The following is a 19,297-nucleotide window of genomic DNA, read 5'->3' on the forward strand; positions in this document are numbered from 1 at the left end:
TGCAAAAATGATTGAACAATTTCAAGTTTCATAAACAAAGAGGAGCTTTCTCATTATTTCCTGATTACATACAGTTGCTATGTAACAGATTCTCTTGGAATAATTTTTCTGAGAGGGCATTCTTAATTACATTTGATATTATAGTGATTCTTCATCAACTGAGGCAATGGGATACAATAGAAGGAATACTTGATTTTGGGTCGGAGGCTCTGGCAACAAGTCTTGGACAAATCATTTAATCTCCCTGAGCCTCACTTCTCTCTTTGATAAGATAATGGGGCTGGATCTTGTGATCTTTCAACTCCAACATAGGCACTGAAGCCCCATACTGGTAATAACATTTGCCAGATCTCTTATTCTGCTTCCATCTAAGCCCCCTGGGCCAGAGTCTGGGAAGTGATTGCTATGAAGAAGACAGCCAGCCATCCCCACCAGCTACCACCTATCTGCAGCTGTAGGGCACCCTCAGGAACAGCTGGGAGATGGCATGTGGCAAGGAAGCTAAACCACTGCCATCCTCTAGACTGCCACCACTTCCCCTAAGTCTCTGATAGAAATCATTTAGGAGCCACAAGCCAAGAGCTTTGAGAAGAGCAGTGGCCCCTGCACCACAAACTCTCCTTTCCAGCCTGGGTCCTTGTAGCAATTGCAGAGGAAAGAAATCCCAGAGGAGTTGTAATTCGGCAAAATTGCTTCTGTGGATGGTGCAGCCACTGTTAATGAAGACCCAGGCAAGAAAGTTTTTTGTACCAAAGTTCCTGACATCATTAAATTATTCAACATCAGAAAGGGATGTGATTTTATCAGTACAAGTGACATTACAGATGATGAATTTCTGTCTACTTTGTCATTGTACCCTAACAGCACTTTTTTCATTTGATTTGAAGTTGAAACCTCTTACATGTGTTGTTTCAGTTCCTTAGAGTTTAAGCTCCTTGAGAGTCATGGTCTGTTTTTCTCTTCACTTCTCATCTCCCCACCCCTACTGTAGCACTTCATATTGTGATTTGCATTTGAGTAAGGACTTAATTATTTTTTCATACATTCATTCATTCAACCATCCAATCAGTCACATCCCTTTTTCCTTTCGTTTTCTCTTCATCATTCAATAGTCAGCAAACATTCATTAAATCCCTGCTATGTGCCAAGCACTATGCTAAGTCCTAGGATACAAAGAAAATTGCAAAAGATAGTCCTTTCTCTCAGGGAGTTCATAGTCTAGGGGGGAGACAGCGTGTAAACCACTACGTACAAACAACCGGCATACAGGATAAATCAGAAATAATCAACAGAGGAAGACACAAACATCAAGAGTGATGAGGGAAGACTTTTTGTAGAAGATGAGATTTTAGCTGGGGCTTGAGGAAAACCATGAGGTAGAGGTGAGGAGAGGGAAAATTCTAACCTTGGTGGACAACCAGTAAATATGCATGCAATTGAGAGATAATGTTTTGTGTGATGAACAACGAGAAAGCCATCCTCACCAGATTATGGAGTGAAAAGGGCGAGGAGGAAGTAAGGTGTTAAAGGACTGGAAAGGTAGGAGGACACTAGGTTATGTGCTGGAAGTGATAGGGAGCCACTGGACTTTATGGAGGGTGCAGTAACATACTCAAACCTAGAATTTAGGAAGCTCTGACAGCTAAGTGGAGGATCAATTGGAATATGGAGAGACTAAAGTTTGGGAAAACAACTCATAAGCTATTGCAATAGTCAAGATGTGAGGTGATGAGGGCCTGTATCAAGATGGCAACAGTGTCAGAGGAGAGAGGGCGGCTTATATGAGAGATCTGTTGATGTTAAAATTGGCTTTAGCAACAGGACTTGCAGGGTGAGAGAGTGTGAGGAGTCATGGATGACAATTAGCCTGAGTGACTGGGAGAATGTTAATACCCTTGACAGTAATAATGAATTTCAGAGCATTTGAAGAGAAAGATAATGGATTCAATTTTAGACATGTAGAGTTTCAGATGTCTATAGGATGTGCAGTCCAAAATAGCCAAAAAGACCTTTGGAACCTGGAGGTTACAGTTCAGTAAGGAGATCTGAGAATCATCTGCAGAGAGGTCATAATTTAATCTGTTGGATCTGATGAGGTCATAAAGTGATGCCACACACTCAAAATAGGGCTTGCATAGCTTATCTTTAATAGATTTCTAAATGGCTTATCTACTTCCATAATCTTTCCTCCAGTTCATGTGTCCTAAAACAAAGATCTGACTGTGTCACTTCTCAACTTAAGAACCATCAGATAACCCTCAACAGTAAAGAGGAAGCTTAGAAGATGAGGGGTTTTGGAGAAAAGACAGTGGATTTAGTTATGAACATGTTAAGGTATCGGTTTGACATCCTGGTGGAAATTTCCAGCAGGAGTTGGAGATGCAGTGATGCAGTTGGAGATGGAGTTCTGAGGAGAGATTAGGGCTCGACAGATAGATGTAGGGTTTATCTGTGTAGAAGTATTAATTGAACATGTTGGAATGGAGATCACAAAAGGACAGAATGTAGAGAGGGAAGAGAAACGAAGAGGGCCTGCCTTCTTTCTCTTAATCAGTGATATCAGGACTGTAGTAACAGCAGAATGATGCTTGTTTACTCACTTTGTATGACAGTCTAGTGTGTTCCTCACCTTAATAAATTCTCCTGTAATCCCTAGGCAACAAAGGTCAAAATCCCCTGCCCTGCAAAAGATAGGGCCACCTTTGTGGGTCATGGCAGTATTATGCTGCCTAAATAATGAGAAGGAAGAATCACAGACCAGTCAGAAAACATTTATTAAGTTTCTACTTTGTGCCAATCACTGTGCTAGGTGCTGAGGATACAAAGAAAAAAAATCATCCTTCCACAGGCACCATCCTCTTTCCCTAATTTACGTTGACATTCCTTATTTTTTCTATATGCTTTTTTACGTTCATTCATTTTCTCAACAGAATGAAAACTCCTTGAGTGAAGGAATTATAGTGTTTGTATTTGCATCTCCACTCCCTAGCACATTGCCTGCTGGTTTGAACATTTTAGCTCTTCATTGTCTTCCATTGGGTCCACTCAGTCCATTAGCAAGGCCAGGCTAAGCAAACTTTGATTCTGCCTTCATCCGTCTAGTCTGCCTCTAGTGATTTCATGCTACCTCTTATGTCTCCTCTCGCTTTATTAAGTCCTGCTTGTTGAGTATCAAGTCTTTTATTCTTTATTATTTTATTTGTTTTCAATTTTCTACAATTACTTCCATATATCTTAGATTTTCCCCTCTCCTTCCCCCCTCCCTCTCCGAGACAGTGTGCAATTTTATCTTACTTAAGTTCTACACATACATTCTTATTAAATACATTTTCACCTTAGTCATGTTGCATAGAAGAATTAAGATGAATGGGAGAAACCATGAAAACAAAACAAAACACATGAGAAAATGGTGTGCTTCATTCTGCAATCCAATTCCATAGTTCTTTATCTGAATATGGGAGCCATTTTGCCTCAGCAGTCCATTGGGAATTTTTTAAGTCCTTGCATTGCTGTGAAGGGCTAAGTTTACCAGAAAGATTCCTTGCATACTGTGGTTGTTGCTGTGTACAAAGTTCTCCTGGTTCTGCTCCTTTCACTCAGCATCAGTTCATATATGTCCTTACAGGCCTCTCTGAAGTCTTCTTGTTTATCATTTCTTGTAGCCCAATAGTACTCCATTACATTCATATACCACAACTTGTGCAGTCATTCCCCAATTGATGGGCATCCCCTCAATTTCTAGTTCTTGGCCACCACAAAGAGAGCTGCTATAAATATTTTTGTACATGAGGGACCCTTTCCTTTTTCTATGACCTCTTTGGGATACAGTTCTAGAAGTGATATTGCTGGGTCAAAGGGTATGCACATTTTTGTAGCCCTTTGGACATAGTTCCAAATTGTTCTCCAGAATGGTTGGATCAACTCACATGTTGTATTCCAAATCTCCCACATCTTCTCCAACATTTATCATCTTCCTGTTTTGTCATGTTAGCCAATCTGATAGGTGTGATTTGGTACCTCCGAGTTGTTTTGATTTGCATCTCTCTAATCAGTAGTGATTTAGAGCATTTTTTCATATGAATACAGATAGCTTTAATTTCTTCCTCTGAAAAGTGCCTGTTCATATCCTTTGACCATTTATCAGTTGGGGAATGACTTGTATTCTTGTATATTTGACTCAATTCTCTATATATTTTAGAAATGAGGCCTTTATCACAGACACTAGTTGCAAAAATTCTTTCCCAGTTTTCTGCTTCCCGCCTAATCTTGGTTGCATTGGGTTTGGTTGTGCAAAAACTTTTCAGTTTAATGTAACCAAAATTATCTATTTTGCACTTTATAATGCTTTCTATCTCTTGTTTAGTCAAAAATTCTTCCCTTCTCCATAAATCTGACAAATACACTGTTCCTTGCTCTCCTAATTTGTTTATAGTATCAGTCTTTATACCTAGATTATGTATCCATTTGAACTTTATTCTTGTGTATGATTTCAGACATTGGTCTATGCCCAGTTTCCACAACATTGCTATCCAGTTTTCCCAGCAAATTTTGTTGAACAGTAAGTTCTTATCCCAGAAGCTGGGGTCCTTGGGTTTATCAAACAATAGATTGCTATATTCATTGACTACTGTGTCTTGAGTACCTAACCTTTTCCACTGGTCTACCAAGTGGTTTTGATGATTGCTGCTTTATGATACAATTTGAGATCTGGTAGGGCTAGATCACCTTCCCTAGCATTTCTTTTCATTAGTTCTCTTGATATTCTGGATCTTTTGTTCTTTCAGATGAATTTTGATATTATTTTTTCTGGCTTTAGAAAATAATTATCTGGTAGTTTGATTGGTATGGCATGGAATAGGTAAAACAGTTTAGGTAGGATTGTCATTTTTATTATATTGGCCCAGCCCACCCGTGAGCAACTGATGTTTTTCCACTTACTTAGACCTGACTTGATTTGTGCAAAAAGTGTTTTGTAATTGTGTTCATATAGTCCCTGGGGTTGTTTTGGCAGGTAGACTCCCAGATATTTTGTAGTGTCTACCGTAGCTTTAAATGGGATTTCTCTTTCTACCTCTTGCTATTGGGCTTTGTTAGTAATATATAGAAATGCAGATGATTTGCATGAGTTTATGTTGTAATCTGCAACTTTGCCAAAGTTGTTTACTATTTCAAGTAGTTTTTTACTTGATTCTCTGAGATTCTCTAAGTATATCATCATGTCATCTTCAAAGAGTGATAACTTAGTTTCTTCTTTGCCTGTTCTTATTCCTTCAATTTATTTTTCTTCTCTTACTGCTAAAGCTAACATTTCTAGTACCATATTGAATAACAGTGGTGATAATGGACATCCTTGTTTTACCCCTGATCTTATTGGAAATGCATCCAGCTAATCCCCATTACATATAATGCTTGCTGATAGTTTTAGGTAGATAGTGCTTATTATTTTATGGAAGGCTCCATTTATTCTACGCTTTCCAGTGTTTTCAGCAGGAATGGGTGTTGTCTTTTGTCAAAGACTTTTTCTGCATCTGTTGAGATAATCTATTGTTTCTGTTAGTTTTGTTGTTGATATGATCAATAATCCTAATATTGAAACAGTCCTGCATTGCTAGTATAAATCCTACCTGATCATAATGTATTATTCTCGTGATAAGTTGCTATGTTCTTTTTGCTAATACCTTATTTGAAATTTTTGCATCTATATTCATTAGAGAAATTGGTCTATAATTTTTTTCTCCATTTTGGCTCTTTCTGGTTTAGGTATCAGAACTATATTAGTATCAAAATAAGAATTTGGTAGGACTCCTTCACTTCAGTGTCAAATCTTAACCATCTTGTATCCCATTCCCTCAAGACTCTATCCTGCTAGGGAACTGATTAACAAAAATCAATGTGATGTTGAAATGCATTTGAATTTTTAAAAATAAATTGTTTATATAGTTTGTTTTTATATTGCCAATATTTTCCAGTGTTTTCTGCCAGAGAACTGTCTCTTATAGTAAAGTATATTTTAAAAAATGTATGTAAAAAAAGAGAAAATAAAGTTCAACAAAAGGTAAAAGGATTTGTATCTCAATTGGCTGATAGCAATTGGAATCATTTTCAATTTAAATTGGAGTTGCTGAGGTAAGAGTAGGAGCTAGGTCTATTTGCAAAAAACAGACAAACAAGCAAAAGTTCTGCCTTGTGTAGTACTTAGAATGTTTAATAATTAATCTGAATCAGAGAAAAGCACAGTATCCAATATGCCTGATCTCAGTGGTCAAAAAATTTTATTAGCTAACTTTTCCTTGGCCAAAGTGTTGTTGGACAGCATAAATGTGTATAAATGCCATAATATTCCTTTGGTAGCAGAAACTAAAGAGTCATTTTTGAGTATCATGATGGTCTCTTGGTATTGAGTCCAACTCTTACTGTTACTACTATGGACAACAGTGTTGGTTTAGATAATTAGAAGTCCCACATCTTTGGTCAAAAGGTTAGTTCAAAACAATCCTGGAATAGTGGATTATATCATATTTATGTATGATAAAGAGAGGGGGCAGACTGTTAGAACCCAATATTTTGGTCATATTACTAAACCTATTAACGGCAATGCTAAGTATAAAATGAAAATTAATTGAAATGAACATGAACCTCAGGTTGCTATAATATTTCTCTCCAGTTTGGTCAAATAATCTTGTGATAACGTCTGTCTATCAGTCAATCTATCTATCTATCTATCTATCTATCTATCTATCTATCTATCTATATGCCTCTTTTTAAATAACTCAAATGACAATTCAAAATACTTTTAATTAGAGACATTTCAAGAATGACTACGTAAGAAACTATTGTGTTCCATGAAAGGATCCACTGTGGAGATTCTTTAAATTTATATATTGCCTTTGGTATACCAAGTATAGCATTTATTCATCAATGCATTTTTGAGTGTTCTTGGTAGTGAAGAGAGTTTTTCACTGACATCTTTTGTCTTTCTCCTCATTGTTGCAGCTCATAGTTAAGAGTTTTCCAGCTCAGAAAACACTTTTCACATAAAACTTGTATAGTAGGTTAGGTTAGCTATGTAAACCTAGGTCTTTTTTGTTTCTTTTTTCTCATGGTTTCTCCCATTGGTTCTAATTCTTCTTTACAACATGACTAATGTGAAAATAGGTTCAATATGAAAATATAGAGAGAGGGAGCCTATATCAAATTACAGACTGTCTTGGAGTGGGGGAGAAAATTTGGAACTTAGAATCTTATGAAAGTGAATGTTGAAACGTAAAAATAAATAAAATTTAAGAAATAATAAACCTAGGTCTTTTGACTCCCAAGTCAGTTGTAAGAGCTTTGATCCCTGAATTCCCTGGATCAGTTTCACACTTTGGGGAGATGGTTGCCTAGATTTGGGGTCTATAGCTAGTCTGCAGCTGTTGAATAAAATGAACCCAACTGACCCAAGTGAAAATTGAACCCATAATCCAGAAACTGAATTAACCAACTATATCTGTGGCATTTAGAATGCAAGATCACTGAATTTTAGAGTTAGAGTTAGAATTAATTTTACAGATCACTTCCAGTGGCATCATAGTACAATTGAAGCCAAGGAAGACTGATACAAAGTTATATATACAAAGTTAATGCTAGCAGAACTAATACTGAAATGTGGGTCTCCTTGACCAAATTTGATGCCCTCGACTCTCTCCTTTGCATGTTTTTTTGACTTTTTTTTTGTTGTTGCTTTGTACCTGTGTGCCAGATTTTGGACTCAGTGCTGTCAGTTATAATGAGCTGTACCTGTGTGTAAGTGCTATAGAGAGCTAAGCGCTGTTTCCTCAAGGTTACCTTTCTTCAATACCTTTTTTCATCTCCATAGGCAAATGTAATTAAAAAACAATAACTGTAGTTTGGGGCCTTTTGCAAGTAGGGCTTCCTGGAGTTGAATTGCTATGATTCATAGAAATGGTAACAAACAGAATTCAAGTCTCAGCCACACAGATGCATAAGGCTTTGTTGCCAGCAAAGCTCTGTGTTACAAGGCTCGTGTTAGACAAAAGCGCCTTCTTTTTTGTACAGTGGAGGGAAAGACAGATATCATTAATTCGTCAGTTCCCTTTAGAATGCTCTCAGCCCCGCATGGGAGGCAGGCAATTTTCAAAGGTGCTTAATAAATTTCATTCTTGAAAGGCTGTAAGAAATTCTCTCTTATTTTTCCCTTGACATGGTCTTTTTTTTTAAGACTGTGTGCATTTGCTTAGGACTTCAGGTAATGAATTGCTTCATTTGAATGACAATACTTAGGGGAGAGGGGAGCTCTTGGGGATTGTGGTTGCTTGGGAATACTTAGCAAATAAGGCTTCCTAGTAAACATTTATCCTCTGAGAAATCTGCTTGACCTCAGCTAGTTCAATGAAGAATTTTAAGTGTGAAAAATCCCATGAATTACCAAGAACTCAAGGCTCAAACTTCAACTGTCATAAGCTACCTTAAAAAGAAATAATGTAAACTGAAACGAGTCAGAGGACATGTATTAAAATATGCAGTTTTCCAGTGAAATTGTGTTGGAATAAATGTCCTTCTTTGACAAACTTTTAACTGTCTGCTATGAGTCCAGCATTGTTTGTATGGAAAAGATACAGAAATAAACATGACATCCCCCTGCCCTTCTTGGTCCCTTCTGGTGGTAATATATTGTAATTCATTGATTCTCCATGAATTTAAGAAGTAAGGACAACTTAGATACCCAAGAGTTAAAAACAACTTGTCAGCACCACCTTGTGGTAATTGTAGCTTTATAAACCAAAAGTACGGGTTAAGTGGCATACTGTACATGTTTACTAAGATTAAAGGCATGTAAGCAGATACAACTAGTAATTTCTTGAATGTTAGAATGGAAAATTTAAATATTTATGTATTTTTGAAGTTGCATAGTTCATATTTAGAGTGAGACATAAATATCAGAGGAAGGATACGTGAACAAAATAATTCTGTGTACTTTAGGAACTTTGTGCACAAAGGTATGTATGTATGTATGTATGTGTCTCCCTTTGAAATGAGTCTCATATTGGAATGCATGAAGCAGGAAAATTCAAAAGAATGACCACCTTGAGAGGTTTTCCCATCATTTCTAATTCTTTGTGCACCATGACTAAGGAAACAATGAAGGAATACATAGGTACCAAATATATGTATGTGTGTATGTGTTTGTGTATGTGCATATATACACATACATATATGTTATGTCTGCATGTCTATGTTTGTATGTATACAAAGGATTATTGTGAGTCTCAATGAGATAATATTTGTAAAAACTGTTAGCATAATGCTGGCCCATAGTGGGCCTATATAACTGCACATGGTTGCTCCCCACCCTCCATTAAAATTTTGACAGATTTTCATGTATGACTTTACCTCAGTTGTTTAGTTTTACATTTTAAAACTTGCTCTTAATTTTATTGTTTTGGGTGAATATTGTGGTGATCTTAAGCAGTCTTTTACTAAAGTGTTTTATGAAGTGAAAGAATTGTAACTACATTGGCTCAATCTTTTCACATCTGAAAATAATAAATCTCAAGTATTTCCAACTCATCAGATTCCCTGCTTCCTCTCTTATGTATTTCATTGTGTCCCCTTTGAGTTTCTAGTTAGAATGATCTTATGTAAGTAGTCACAAACAAAGATAAATTTATTTGAATGACTAAATTAAGAACTTTGTAATGAAGGGGGTAGGGATGCTATAAAAATTGGTCTAAGGACAGGGGAAACAAAACATTTAATCATCCTGAGGAAGAATTGGTAGAAAATGGTTGGCCAAACTAACCCTAATCCTAACCCTGTGGTCAGATGGATATTAGTAGGTTAACTAAAAGCAGAATTAATTGCTTAGGGTTAAAATGAATTAAAGTATGTAGTCTAATTGCTGGCTCATGACTCATCTAATATCTTCATCATGTTTTTAAATTTATCCTGATCTCATCCTTTCTGCCAAATGGTTTTATGTGCTTTTTAACATGGTCAGTTGTATGTGTGTAGGAAACACAAACTAATATTAACAAACTTAGTTTTCAATAAGTGATTCTGGACTGGTTGATTTTCATTTTTTAAAGATAATTCAGAACCCCTCTCAGAACCCAGAATGACATGATTTATGCCAAAACAAATATTGATCTTCTGACGATTTTTCGTAGTCATTGTGCATTTTGTTTTCTTGGTTTACGAAGGGGTTTTGAAGCAGACTGGGAAGGAAGATAACTGGGGGAGAAGGAAGGCCATTGTTGGCCTTCATGTGTGTAATTAAGATCTGAGACAAATTGATGTCTAAGGCCCATTTGAGATAGAAAACCCTGTAACCTATGATAACAGGAAAAACATTTCTGATTAATTTGTGTTTTATCTTTCAGTTTATATCTCTTCAAACTGGGAATAGCACCACAGATCCAGGATTTGTTGGGCAAAGTAGACTTTACAGGTACTAGTTTCTTTATTTAATTACTTTCCTGCTTCAAGGATATCTTAATTTCAGGGTCTTTGGATGCTCCACTAGTAAAATCATAACCCTTCCATAACTTACTAGCTAGTCATTGAGAGCTGGTGTGATAAAAAAACATTATCCTGCTACTAACATGGTGATAAATCTCTCCACACTCAACCATTCTAGTTTTGATGACTGATATGCGGTTAGAAAAATCTGCTAGAGCTTAGGTTTCTTTGGCAAAGCCTTTGAGAACCTAGGGTTTACCTCTGTGCTACTGTGAAGCATTGGAAGAATACTTCAGTGGAATTTACACTATTTTTTCAGTATTTTTTTTTAAATCCAGACTATCCTATAGAAATTTCCAGATAGCAATTTCTATCTACCTGGTTTCACACACACACACACACACACACACACACACACACACACACACACACACACACACATTTCAGTGTCTGTGACCAATTGAGAGCATAAAGAAACTACCCAAATCACTTTGTAAGAGGCTTCCTGTTGGAGAAAGGTGTCTGGATGAGAAATCAAGGATCTCTGAATTCTTGTTCCAACTCTGTAGTAACTTAGCTATGGGATTTTAAAAAGCTAGTCACTTCTCTCAGGTGAAGAGTTGCGGTACCTGTAAAAAGGAAAAGGTCAAAATAGATGATGCCCCAAGGGCCTTGTTATTGATTTCCTTCAGTTCTATAGTTGAAGTTTCTTTTATTTGTGCTTATGTTTTCTTTGAATTAAAACTTTGAAAATCTTAGTTTCTGATCTGCATTTCCTTCTCTCTCCTATCTTTTTTTTTTCACACAGAGGAAGAGATCAGTAACATGAGGAAGGAACTTGAGAAGTATGGAATACAGATGCCATCTTTTAGCAAAATCGGTGGCATTCTGGCCAATGAGTTGTCAGTGGATGAAGCTGCATGTGAGTAAACTTACCAGGCTCTAAGTTTCCCTTGGTTTAAGACACATCTTCATTCTTGTAATGTTTTTAACACACAAACAAATTTGGAAAAAACCCTGAGATAAGTGCATTTAAGTGAACAAACATCAGTTTGTGTGAATAAGACCTCCTCCTCCCCCCCCTCCCCCTCCCCCCTTACGTTAAGCATCCAGGGCTGTCCTTAGGAGTAGGAAACCACTTTCATGATTTGGTTTAGAAGGACTTTTCCTGCCCGCAAAATATTTCCTCAGTTCCTGTCTAAATGTGTCTTGATTAAAATGTGTCTTAACTTCTGTCATATAAGACTGATTCCTTTGGGCCTTCAAGGGTTAATATCACTATAAATGAAGGGACGCTTTTCTAGGCATCAGGAGACCTGTAGTCAAATCTCATGAATGACACTTGGTGTCACATGACCATGAGCCATCCATTTGATTTCTCTGAACCTCAGTTTCCCTATCTGTGAAATACTATTAGTTGTACTACCTACCTCACCTGGTGCTTGTGAGAAAAGTTGTTTATAAACCCAAAGGTCATAAACATGAGATGCTGGAACTATAATTTATTAAAATGTCAACATCCTTGGAATGGCTAACAGTTGATCAATCACCTAGCATTTATTGAGTAACTACTGTATGCCAGGCACTGAGGGTTGGGTATACAAAAAAAAAGGCAAAAAAAAAATTCCTACTCTCAAGTAGTTTGCAAGAAAACAGCTATTTGCAAACAACATGTATACAGGATATATTGGCCATAGTCTCAGGTAAGGCTAAGAGGAGTGGGAAAGGCTTCTTCTAGAATATGAGGCTTCAGCTGAGACTTAATGAAAGCCAGGGAGACTAGGGAGATGGACATGAGGAAAGAAAGTGTTCCAGACATAGGACAACCAGTAAAAATGCTCGGTCAGGAGACTGAATACCAGGAACAACTAAGAGGGGAGTGTCCCTGGATCACAGAGTAGGTAGAGACGGTTAAGGTATAAAACTAGAAAAGCAGGGAGACGGCAGGCTCTTAAGCACTTTAAAAACCAAACAAATTTTTATTTTTTGATCCTGGAGTTAAGAAGTTGCTGGAATTTATTGAATTAAGAGGCTATTGTAGCCAGACCTCTTTATAGGAAAATTATTTTGATAGCTGAGTAGAGGATTGGAGTGGAGAGAAATCTGAGGTCAAGAGGTAAAGGGATAAGAGCTTGTGCCAGTGCGGTGCATGGTCAGAGAAGGCAAGGGAACATATACAAGAGGTAGGAGGAGCATAGAACACACAGTTCTTCATAATTGATTGGATATAGGGGGGTGAGAGCAAGTGAGGAATCTAGGATGACCGCAGAATCATAGTTCCCTTAACAGTAATAGGGATGCTAGGAAGAGGGCAGGGCTTGGGGGGAATTGTGAGTTCAATTTTGAACATTTTGAGTTAAAATGTCTGTGAGACATTCATTTTGAGAGGTCTGAGAGTTGAAAATAATAGATAAAAAGGTTAAAAAACAAATTTTAAGTCACCCAAGTAATCATGATTTTCCTAAAGCGCAGGCCGGACCATGTGACCTCCCCAACTCAGTAAACTCCAGTGGCTCCCTCTGGCCTCCAGAATCAAATGCAAAATCCTGTTTGGTTCTCAAAGGTGTTCATAATGTATTGCCTCCCACCACCACTTTTCCAGTCTTATACCGTACGCCCCAGCCCATATTCTTCAATGCAATGATCCTAGACTCTTTGCTGTTCCACGAACAAGAGGCTCCATCTCTTGGCTGTGGATGTTTCCTCTGATTTTTCCTCATGCTTCAAAGGTTCTCCTTCCTTGTCTTTGTTGACTGACTCCCCTGACTTCCAGGAAGTTTCAACAAAAATTCCATCTTTTATAGGAAGCCTTTCCCAATCCCTCTTAATTATGGTTTCTCCCTTCTCAATTATTTCCTGTTTATCTTATCTGTAACTTATTTGTACATATTTGATTCTCATTAGATGGTAAGTTTTCTGAGGGTAGACTGTCTTTTGCCTCATTTTGTATACTCAGAGTCTGACGCCTGGTAGGCACTTAGTAATAACTGACAGGCCACAGGAGAGAGAATATAGAGTGAAGAGCAGAGAGAGGGCCCTGGACAGAAGGACTGGGGCTTATGGAAGGAAGAGAAAGGTGTGTGGTGATACTATAATAAGAAGAAATCAGTAGACAAATAGTAGGAGAATTATGAATCATGACAGAAGTGACATGACAACCCAGGGTGGATCCACAGTGATAAACACTACAGAGAAGTTAATGAACGAGGTCTGAGAAACTGTCTGAATTTAACAACAAAATACTCTTTTATTATCTTGGAGAGAGCAGTTTCGATGGTGGAGATGGAAGCCAGATTTTAAGATGTTGAAATGTAAGATCAAAGGTGAGATAGTGGAAGGAAAGAGTGAGGACAGATTTTGCTAGGATATGAATTTGGGAGAGAGAGTTAATATGTTGGGTTACAGAATCAAGCTCCCAAAAGACCTCAACAACTTATTCTATTGAGAGGAAATTTAGTACAGTTAAATCTAAAACATGGCACTTAGATTTTTTTTTTTTAAAGTATCAGTATAAGGTAAGAGAGGAATGTCTAGAGCAGGATTTGTTAACCTGAGGTCTGTGAACTTGTTTTTAAAAAAATATCTTGATGACTATATTGCAATACAGTTGGTTTCTTTTCTAATTCTAAACTTTGGGGGGGGAGGGAATTTAAAAGCTTCATTCAGAGAAGGGGTCCCTTGGTATCATTAGACTAACAAATTTATGACACACAAATGTTTCAGAACCCCTCTGATCTGTACACTACGTGAAAAAGGAGTTTTAATTGATTGCAGGATGAGTATGGGTTGTTGATGTGATTTGAGTATCAAAAGAAAAATTGATATAGGTCTTAGACCGTTTTTAAGAAGTCTAACATCCAGAACAAGAGAGGTAATGACTAGATCCATTGTATACAAGGATTGATGAAACACCTGCATATCTTTAACTCAAGGAATAGAATTCTTAAAGTGTCTTATGATACTTTAAAGGAGAATTTGGGGGAGCTGATGAAGTCAGTGTATTCAGGGAACTGAGAAGAAATATGCTATATTCAGATACCTTCTCTTTCTCTTACTTTTACAACGCCTAGATCTGTGAAGAATTGGTAGGACATCCGATAGCCCCATTTGGCAGCCTCCCCGCAAAACAGCAAACAACTTCCAATAATGACTACTATTTGAGTGGCCTTGAAAACTGCACTGTGCTTTATCTTTTCGGTAGCCTACCTACATCATTTTCAAGGGCACTCTAAATCACTGTCCTGAGTTAAAAGAATTAAGAAGCAGTTTCTATATAAATTATAAATTATTAGCCTCAGAGGACAGCTAGGTGGCAAGTGGATAGAGTACCAGGCTTGGACTCAGGAAGACCCATCTTCCTGAGTTCAAATCTGGCCTCAGACATTTACTAGTTGTGTGACCCTGGCCAAGTCACTTAACCTCCTTTGCCTTAGTTTCTCACCTCTAAAATGAGTTGGAGAAGGAAATGACAAACCACTGCAGTATCTTCGCCAAGAAAACCCCAAATGGGATCATGAAGAGTTGGACATGACTGAAACCTACTGGACAGCAACAAAAAACTAAGAAGAGCCTCAATTTCCCCCTTTTACATCACTGAGATTATAGAGAAAGTCAATTATTATTTTGCCACTAAGTATATTTTACATTTATAATGGGAAAGAGATTAAACACAAGTGTTTAGGAAAATAACAAATGACCCAATCATTGTGGTTCTTAAAAACAACTAGCCATAGAAGCAGTATAGCCAGTAAAAACATGTTGAAAGCAACATAGTTCTTATCTTTTTATCTGGTCAATGTTTAAGGTAAAACAGGGTGGACTTTTATTATCAAACATTTTTGTCATTTGCTTTTGTTGACATCCATACACACATGCACTATATATGTGCATATGTGCACACTGTATATAAATGTGTATGTATGTATATATGTGTGTATGCATGTATGTACATGCATGTATACACACACACACACATACACACACCCCTTCTATTCCTCTCCCCTGTTCAGTGCATGCTGCAGTCATTGCGATTAATGAAGCCATTGAGAAGGGAATCGCGGAGCAGACCATTATAACCCTGAAGAATCCAAATGCAGTTTTAACCTCTGTAGATGACAGCCTCGCAGAGGATTATCAGAAGGAACTTTGGGAAGCCAAGAAAAGAAAAGAAGAGAGCGCCAAACTAAAGGTACTTCTTCAGATGCTGAGGAAATTCAGAATATAGTTAACTGTCTTCACCAGTGTTGGAAATATAGGAGAGCTGTCAGCTGAAAAAAAGTCACTCATAAGGGGACATTTGAGGGATTACTTAGTATTAATTTTCAGTAGCAAGTCAAGGCACAGACAGAATAATTTGAAAGATTAATTTGAAAGTGCGTAGTGAGATGAAGCAATAGAATTCAAACCCATATAAAGCCTGAGGAAATTATATTTCCCTTGAAGTTCTCAAGAAGAGGGCTAAAGGATATGAGTTAAATATAAAGGACAGATACTTTTACTTGGAAAGACCTAGGATTGTTTCCCAGCTCTTCTTTCCTGGAATCCTCATGTTGTCAATTGAGAAAATATGCAATTGTATGTATTCATGCAACACCAAAAATTGTTTCTAAGTGCAACTGGGAAGTAAGATATACAGGCAGTGAGGTATAGAAATCTATCTTGGCCAACAGGAAAATAGAAGGGAAGGGGACAAGAAAAGGGGAGGGGGTGACAAGGGAGGGCAGATTGGGGGAATGAATGCATGCCATCTCATGGTGGGGAAGGGGAGAGATGGGAAGAAAATTTGGAACTCAAAATCTTGTGGAAGTGAATTTGAGAACTAAAAATAAATTAATTAATAAAAAAATCACGTAGCACTATGGAAAATAGCTTTAATTTTCCTTCATTCCATTCCTGACTCACCTACCCAGCTACATGCTCAAATCTTTTATCCTGGGTTTATTCTGTACTCTCTAGAACCGGCAGTGTTCACAACCACATGTCTCTTATAGCTAGTTTACTCTGGTATACATTCATCCAGATGATAAAAGTTTCAGTCTTGTACAATAAGCATAGTCTATAGCTCTGAGATGATGAAATAAGTATGAACTTAAATGTTCCACTTTGGCATCATCAGTCAAGCTAGAACTATGTGCTAGGCAAAAGCAATCTTTATCCTCAGGGAACTCACAGAGAACTTTCTCCAAGTTGTGTTGTAATTGAAAAAGTGCCCTGCCATTCCTGTTTCTTTGCCAAGAAGACTGCATATGGGCTCGCAAAGAGTAGCAGGATATGACTGAAATGACTAAACAAAAAATGTAAATGTGTCTTTTTTAACTCAACAACAGTAACAAAAAACATTTTCACTTCTCTATCCATTATCCATCTATTTGGCATGATGAGATCCAATGATACCTTTAGAAAATGTTACCCTAAACACCTGACTCCCTAAAACATGTTTGCTTTTACCTTGGGAATTAGTGAAGATATTGTTTTTCAGAATAGCTTTATTTCTGAAGAGGAAAGAGATGCGTATGAAGAACTACTGACGCAAGCAGAAATCCAAGGGACCATCAATAAAATCAACAGTAAGTTGTGTCACTTTGTGGAAGAAGTGAATTACATTTGCTGTATCACAGCTTTCTCTGGCCTGAAATAGGGAAAAATTCTGAATACTTAAGATTGCTTACACAATTTTATTTTTAAAATGAAAAATAGTATATATAAAATATTACTATTGTTATTAATGGTATGATGTGGATGTCTGGCTATTTTTCATTAAGCTTTGGGGGGAGGGTGCATAGAGATTTTCCCCTCTCCAGTCAACTCAATTTCTTAGTCATCAGTTTTATCCCGTCTCTCCCACTTTTGAATACCTATAACGAGGCTTTGAATTTTGTTCTGTTTTTCTAATTTATTTTTCTATTTTGAATCTTTTTATTGACTTCACAATTCAAACTTAAATTACTTTCTGTTAGATTTCTCTGTGAATGCAGATACTTGCCCAGGGTAATATGATGGTGTTCTAATGGGAAAGTGACAGCTGTTCTTTTGTTTTGTTTAGCACCTGCCTCTCCACTCTAAAAAGTTCATAGTGTATAAGAACTATTTTCTTTCAGCCTACATAGCTTTAGTCCAAGTCAATGAGAATGTTGACAGGCAAGATGAAGGCAAACTGATGGCAGGTTTGACTCATACAGCTCTGAACCTTTCTGGAGTCCTGCAGCTAAATTCCTCATGGTACCTAGTACAGATATATGACTCTATCGAACAGAAAACTCAGGTAATTAAAATAAGCATATGCTAACTTGGATGCCTCAACCTGCATTTTTCCCCTGCTAATACAAGTCACTTCATTCTGAGCTCCAGTAGAGAGAGTAAGGAATTTTATTTGGATTCTACTCAAGTGAATCTAAATTGCCCTTGGATCCCAGAGTCTCAATAGATCCCAGTGTGCCCTTTGTACTACTTTTGGATGAATTTTGCAGACTTGTATTGCATTTTTTCATTGTTGAAAGCACAAGATTAATGCATGTGTGTCAATGTAACTAAAATGCTTTGCTGTTAAAATGGTACTCTAGTGGTACCATAAAAAAGTTCAGATATTTGTTAAGGGGAACAAAATTTATTTATAATTCTATGTGCTGATTTTTTTTTAAAAAAAGAACTACCATTTGCAGAAAGATAGTATAGGAATATAAAACCTTTTGAGAATTTCTGGGGAAAAAATGCTCATTTTTTTCTAAGGCAGCACCTAACTTTGGGCACATTGCTATTTTCTGTTTTATTCCAACAAAATGGGTTGTTATTACGGCAGCAGTCAAATATTAGTCACTTAAAGAAGCATAATTTGAAGTTTCTCTTTCTGATCAGTTAGAAAGTAAGATATTCCATCATGCTAGGCAGAAATGAAGTAGAGGAAGAAATTAGTGTTGCCCGTTAGGCATCTGAGGTTCATAATAAGCTTAGTGAGTAAATTCTTTAATAGCTTTTTGCCTTCATTTAATTTTGAAGAGTGAAAGCTACCATTTTGATTTTAAGAATCAGATTTTCTTTTCAAATGTAAAAGAAAATGCACCACATCTACAAAATTTTGCTGAGGCTTTCAACACCTAAATTGCCCGGCTGCCCATTTCTTTCAATTTGGAGTATGCATTTTTCCCCTCCTTTTGAAACTGAAAAGGTATTCATGACTCAGTGGAATAATTTTGGGTAGTAATAGTCATATGAACATTAAATTATTGAACACAGTTGCATGACTTGATGGCTTTGATATGGAAAAAAGCATTCTGAAGCCTTTGATCTACACTCCTTTGAAAATGTATAGTTCATTGGGACCGAAAGTGAATTTTGGAAAAAAAATTCTTATTTTTTTGATGTACACCAATCAAGCCTCACAAAGGACAATGAGTGATAATTCACTTAAACATTTTTACAATATAGCTGTTCTTCAGTCTAGAGAGGTTAGACTGCTTTACTTTTTAAATATAAATTTAAGGCATCTAAATTTCCAGCAGCAGGTAGTGAGTGTAGACCTGACAGGCTTCTATGGTCATCTGAACTAATCCATTCGCTTCAGCTGGGTGTGAACTGCACTCATATAATGTCATGGCATGGCTCTTGTGTTCTCTTTCTTCTCTTAATATGATCTGCTTTTCTTATAAGATATGGCAAGAGAAAATAGAGTTAATTTTCTTGTTTGTGGAGGGCATGTGTTGCTCATCTTTTCATACAGATTGTGATTATTTGATAACCTTTGACTATATTGGTGTGTGGATCCATTCATAGATGTGTGGATCCATTATTGTTGATGTCATACTTAGCAAAAGACATAATTCTTCCTTTAAAGGATTAGAAG

At 37.0% G+C, this 19,297-nt stretch overlaps 1 protein-coding gene across 2 annotated transcripts in view; it reads left to right on the top strand.

Moving 5' to 3' along the window:
• IQGAP2 (IQ motif containing GTPase activating protein 2) overlaps positions 1–19,297 on the top strand; it is a 340,434-nt gene that overhangs the window by 182,659 nt on the left and 138,478 nt on the right. For both annotated transcript variants that reach the window (XM_072606382.1, XM_072606381.1), the window contains exons 6-9: positions 10,383–10,450; positions 11,270–11,383; positions 15,471–15,649; positions 16,940–17,027. In XM_072606382.1, coding sequence (XP_072462483.1) covers positions 10,383–10,450; positions 11,270–11,383; positions 15,471–15,649; positions 16,940–17,027 — 449 coding nt within the window. The remainder of the gene's footprint in view (positions 1–10,382; positions 10,451–11,269; positions 11,384–15,470; positions 15,650–16,939; positions 17,028–19,297) is intronic.

The sequence above is a fragment of the Notamacropus eugenii genome, chromosome 4, assembly GCF_028372415.1.
Source record: "Notamacropus eugenii isolate mMacEug1 chromosome 4, mMacEug1.pri_v2, whole genome shotgun sequence".
Classification (NCBI taxonomy): domain Eukaryota; kingdom Metazoa; phylum Chordata; class Mammalia; order Diprotodontia; family Macropodidae; genus Notamacropus; species Notamacropus eugenii.